Source organism: Galeopterus variegatus, unplaced genomic scaffold, assembly GCF_000696425.1.
Source record: "Galeopterus variegatus unplaced genomic scaffold, G_variegatus-3.0.2 Scaffold4616, whole genome shotgun sequence".
NCBI classification, from domain to species: Eukaryota; Metazoa; Chordata; class Mammalia; order Dermoptera; family Cynocephalidae; genus Galeopterus; species Galeopterus variegatus.
Window position 1 is genome coordinate 291,607 of NW_007730727.1, and position 4,549 is coordinate 296,155.

A 4,549-nucleotide genomic window follows, 5' to 3' on the forward strand; every position below is an offset into this window, starting at 1 on the left:
AAAGAAAAAAAAAAAAAATAAAAAAAAAAAAAAAAAAAAAGACAGGAGTTAGCTTAAAGGGGCTTCCACTGGCCAAATCTAAAACAATGTAAACATCAACATAGAGATGACAAAAAGGATTGCAACCCATTGAGTAAAATGAGAATCCACTCTATGCTGATTTAAACAAATAAATTAGAAGAAAAAGCTCCTCCTTAGAGTAGAAAGCCAACAAATAAATGTAGAAGGAATGATGGAATTAGAAAAACACCTTTTAGCAATCATTAAAACAAGGGGGAAAGTTTGAGGAACAAAACCATATTGACATAGTCTCAAAGTATCTCCCTACAAGATATGTGTTTATTACAAAGGTGGAAATAGTAATTTTACAGTGTAGAAACCTTAACCAAGTACAAAATAAATATCAGTGACATGAAGCACAAATAAAGACTGAGGAATCGTTCCAGATTATAGGAAACTAAAGAGATGTAACAACTGAATACAATGCACAATCTAGATTGCTTTGGGGTTTTTTGGCCATACAGAACATTATTGGGACAGTTGGTGAAATGTGAATAATACCTATAGATAATAATATTGTATCAAAGTTAATTTTCTGATTTTGATCACAGCACTGTGGTTATGTAAGACAATGTCATTTTTAGGACATGCACATTAAAGTATTTAAGGGTAAAGTGAATCATCTGCAACTTACTATCAAATGGTTCAGAAAAATTATGTGTGTATGTGTAGAGAGAAGAATAAAGCAAATGAAGTAAAATGTTAAATTTGCAGAATGTGGATATATAAAATGTTAAATTTGCAGAATGTGAATATATATATTGTACTATTCTTGCAATTTTTCTGTAAATCTGAAATATCAAAAAAAGTAAAAGAAAAAAATTTAAGTCAGATTGTAATCACCTTAATTGACAAGCTAGCAAAAGCCTTTAAAAAGTGGTAAGGCACAAATAAAAACTCACAATGGTTTCAGCAATTTAAAATAAGTAACTTAAAGTCAAGAAGGCAGCAACATAATATAAAACCACAAAAGAACATTAGCACCTCCTACTGATAAGGGACAATATTACTACTCCAAACAATTTTCAATAGTCTTTGTTCTTGCAATTCTAAATTATAAGATTAAAAAAAATGTTTTCTAGTTTAGACTTTTAATAAATTTTGATCATTTACCTTTCAACTATATGTTTATTTGCTTTTTTCAATACTGAAAAACTTACTATATTTCACATACAAGTTTTTGGGTTTTTTAAATTCATTAATGACCATGAATATTACTGGGAAATAAATGTAATTATAGTCAACTATAGGATATGTGATCATATGGCACCTACCATTGAAGGCTGAAAATGGAACAAATAGAATAAACAAGGGAAAAACACAAATTAAAATATGACTACAAATTTATTTGGGAATAGCTAAAAAACACTTGATAAGATGGAGAATAAATCAGCTAACACACAGTTCCTACCAACCCAGAGCAGGATAAACAAAAAGACCTTGTTAAAGGTCCTAAAAACCAATTAACACTACTAAGGCCACAAGACTTATGATTACAACATTTATTTTCTAAAGAAAGAAAAGCACAATATTTTCTTTGTAAACTAAAATTGAAAGTAAAGTAAAAGTATCAAATTAGAACTTTCCTTAAGATTTTTGTCACAGGCGTCTGAAATTTAAGTCTGAGACACCAGCAAAAACTAATTGACACTCCAAATTAGTGTACATAATCATTCACATATACAGTCACGTGCCCAATAACATTTCAGTCATCAACAGACTGCATATACGATGGTGGTCGGAGCAGTAAGCTATGCCATATAGTTAAGGTGTGTAATAGGTTGACATTCATGGGAGACTAGTTTGGAAAATATTACAGTAATCTCAGCAGAAAGTGACAAGAGCCTGAATTAGGGTGATGGCAGTGGGAACAGAGAAGATAAGATACAACAGATATGGGGAAACATAAATGCGGGCAGAATGAGAGGGAAAAGGAGAAGCCAAAGATATCAAAAAGGCTCCAAAAGCAAATGCTTTTGTTTTTTTTTTTTTAAAAGATGGCCGGTAAAGGGATCTTAACCCTTGACTTGGTGTTGTCAGCACCACGCTCAGCCACTGAACGAACCGGCCAGCCCTATATGGGATCCGAACCCGGGGCCTTGGTGTTATCAGCACCGCACTCTCCCGAGTGAGCCACAGGCCGGCCCAAAAGCAAATGATTAAGAGGACTGGAATCGATAGTACCATGAAAGAGAAAAACAAAATGCACAGGATGAATGTAAGATGAGATGATCAGATCTTGCTCTTAGCTATTGGCAGGGCTTTCAAAATGAAATGGCCTAATGAGAGGAAACACAAGTTTAATGGAAAATTGTTTTCATTATAGGAATTAATATGCAAAATCTTCCAATAATAGAAGTATCTTTGATAACATTAAACATTAGTAATAAATGGATTTTGGCCTACAGTATGTCTAATATCAATATACACTAATATATGTTTCAATGTCTTATAAAATGGCAGGAAACAACACTCCAAAATCCCATCAATTCTGGGGCACTACCAACAATTTAACTTGAAAGGCTAAGGTGCAGACTGTGAAATATGGCGATAGGAAACTTAAAATTACTTTGTGAGAAGACAGCCAATTTGCCTTCTCCAGAACACCATTTCCAAATTCTAAATGAAAAATGTAAATATCAGTGAGAGACAACAGAAAGTGCTTTTAACTTCTTGTGATAAAAATGAACCAAATGTAAAACAACACAAGTATAAAACAAAGACACAAACTGGTAAGTTCCCTACATTTTCACACTCCCTCTTTCCCAGAAAGTGCTTTTAACTTCTTGTGATAAAAATGAACCAAATGTAAAACAGCACAAGTATAAAACAAAGACACAAACTGGTAAGTTCCCTACATTTTCACACTCCCTCTTTCCCATCTTTCCTCTCTCTCTTTTTAAAACACATTCCCCACAAAACATACCATTATCTCCATATTCAAGTCTAACAGCTAAACCAAGAAGCCAGTCAATTGCTTCCTGTCGATCTTGAATCTTGAAAGGACAGTTAACATCTCTGAGATACTGTGAGGGGGGAAAAAAAGCAGCTTCATTATTACCATAAAGTCACAGAACCAACAGAATGGTACACTGAAAGAGACCTTAAGTTAGATTTCTAAGAATTTCTTGTAGCATTTATATTACTACACACTTGATGTGCTATATATGCTAAAAGAAGGAAACATTTAAGTGTATCATCTTAAGAAGAAAATGAAATATTTCCGTCGTGCTGTTCTGAAATTTTTACCTTTGCAGATCCCAGGTAGGACACCTGGAATCTAGAACTGATCTAGAACAATATCCTCATTTTAAAAATGAGAAAACTGGGGCCTAGAGAGACTGACACTTGCCAGTGGTTATACAATTTAGATCTGGGACTTGAATCTAAATTTTCTGATTCCAGGCCTCAATATACATAGAGCAAGTAAATAAAAAGGAAAACTTCAAAGAGGAGGATATACAAATAAATCAATTATTATCTAAACCTTAACTTTCATATTATGAAAATGCCCACTGAATAGAGTAATCCATGTAACATATGTGTAGGTGTAATCTAGTATTAAACAAACATCAGAAGCTATATATCCAAATGAGTATATCCATCCTTCAAATGAGTCTCTTAGGAGCTTAAAATCTAATTCCAGCAAAAATATTGTTACTTTCTGGGATAACCAACGAGTCATCAGTTTTTAGCCATAACTGATTTTCTAACCAAAAATTTTATACCCTTCCTTAAAAAAAAAAATCACTTCACTCACAAGATTTGATGATGATACAAAAAGACAATCCACATTCAAAGTATAAAAAATTGTCAATACTAGGGATATTTAAAACATGTAACTCATGATCTAAAAGTAATTCCAAAAGAAAAGTTCCAAATGTGCTTTAAGCAATGACATCGCCATTCCAAAGAGACCAACTTGAAGCACAATATCCATCTGGGTAAAGTTCAATATATTTAGCTTTAAGTCACCCTAGTTTTCTGTCATTTCTGAGTGTTTTACACCAGAAAATTTTTTATATTCTTCAAATACCTTTCCACATGTGGAACTCTATTATACACATGAATGGGCCATAACATGTCATGTAAATAAATACAAATCCTAACAATATACTTCAAAGTTTTAAGAAGCCAATAGAAAATTTCAAAAATATATTTTAAGAGCAAAGGAAAATATTCCAGTGGTAGTAGAAAGAGGAGGAGTAGAGGCAGTGGCAATAATAAGCATATAGTACTTGCTATGGGCCAGGCCTTGCTTTGGGCGAGGTACTTCTGTGAACAGGTATGTAGGTATATCAGTCATTAACAACAAAGCCATTCCTATAAGGTAGGTGTCATTGTTACCTTTTCATGATATTTTTTTTTTCCTTTTTGTCTTTTTTCGTGTCCGGCAACGGATCGCAACCCTCAGTGTCGCGCCCATACCGGACCCGGACCGGCAACGGGAGCGCAACCCTCGGTGCCGCCCACCAACTCCACCCCCCCC

General features: G+C 33.8%; 1 protein-coding gene across 1 annotated transcript in view; it reads right to left on the reverse strand.

Annotated features, from left to right (window-relative positions):
- LOC103603471 (chromosome unknown open reading frame, human C14orf166) overlaps positions 1 to 4,549 on the reverse strand; it is a 14,681-nt gene that overhangs the window by 7,196 nt on the left and 2,936 nt on the right. The window contains exon 3 of the mRNA XM_008587995.1: positions 2,987 to 3,086. Coding sequence (XP_008586217.1) covers positions 2,987 to 3,086 — 100 coding nt within the window. The remainder of the gene's footprint in view (positions 1 to 2,986; positions 3,087 to 4,549) is intronic.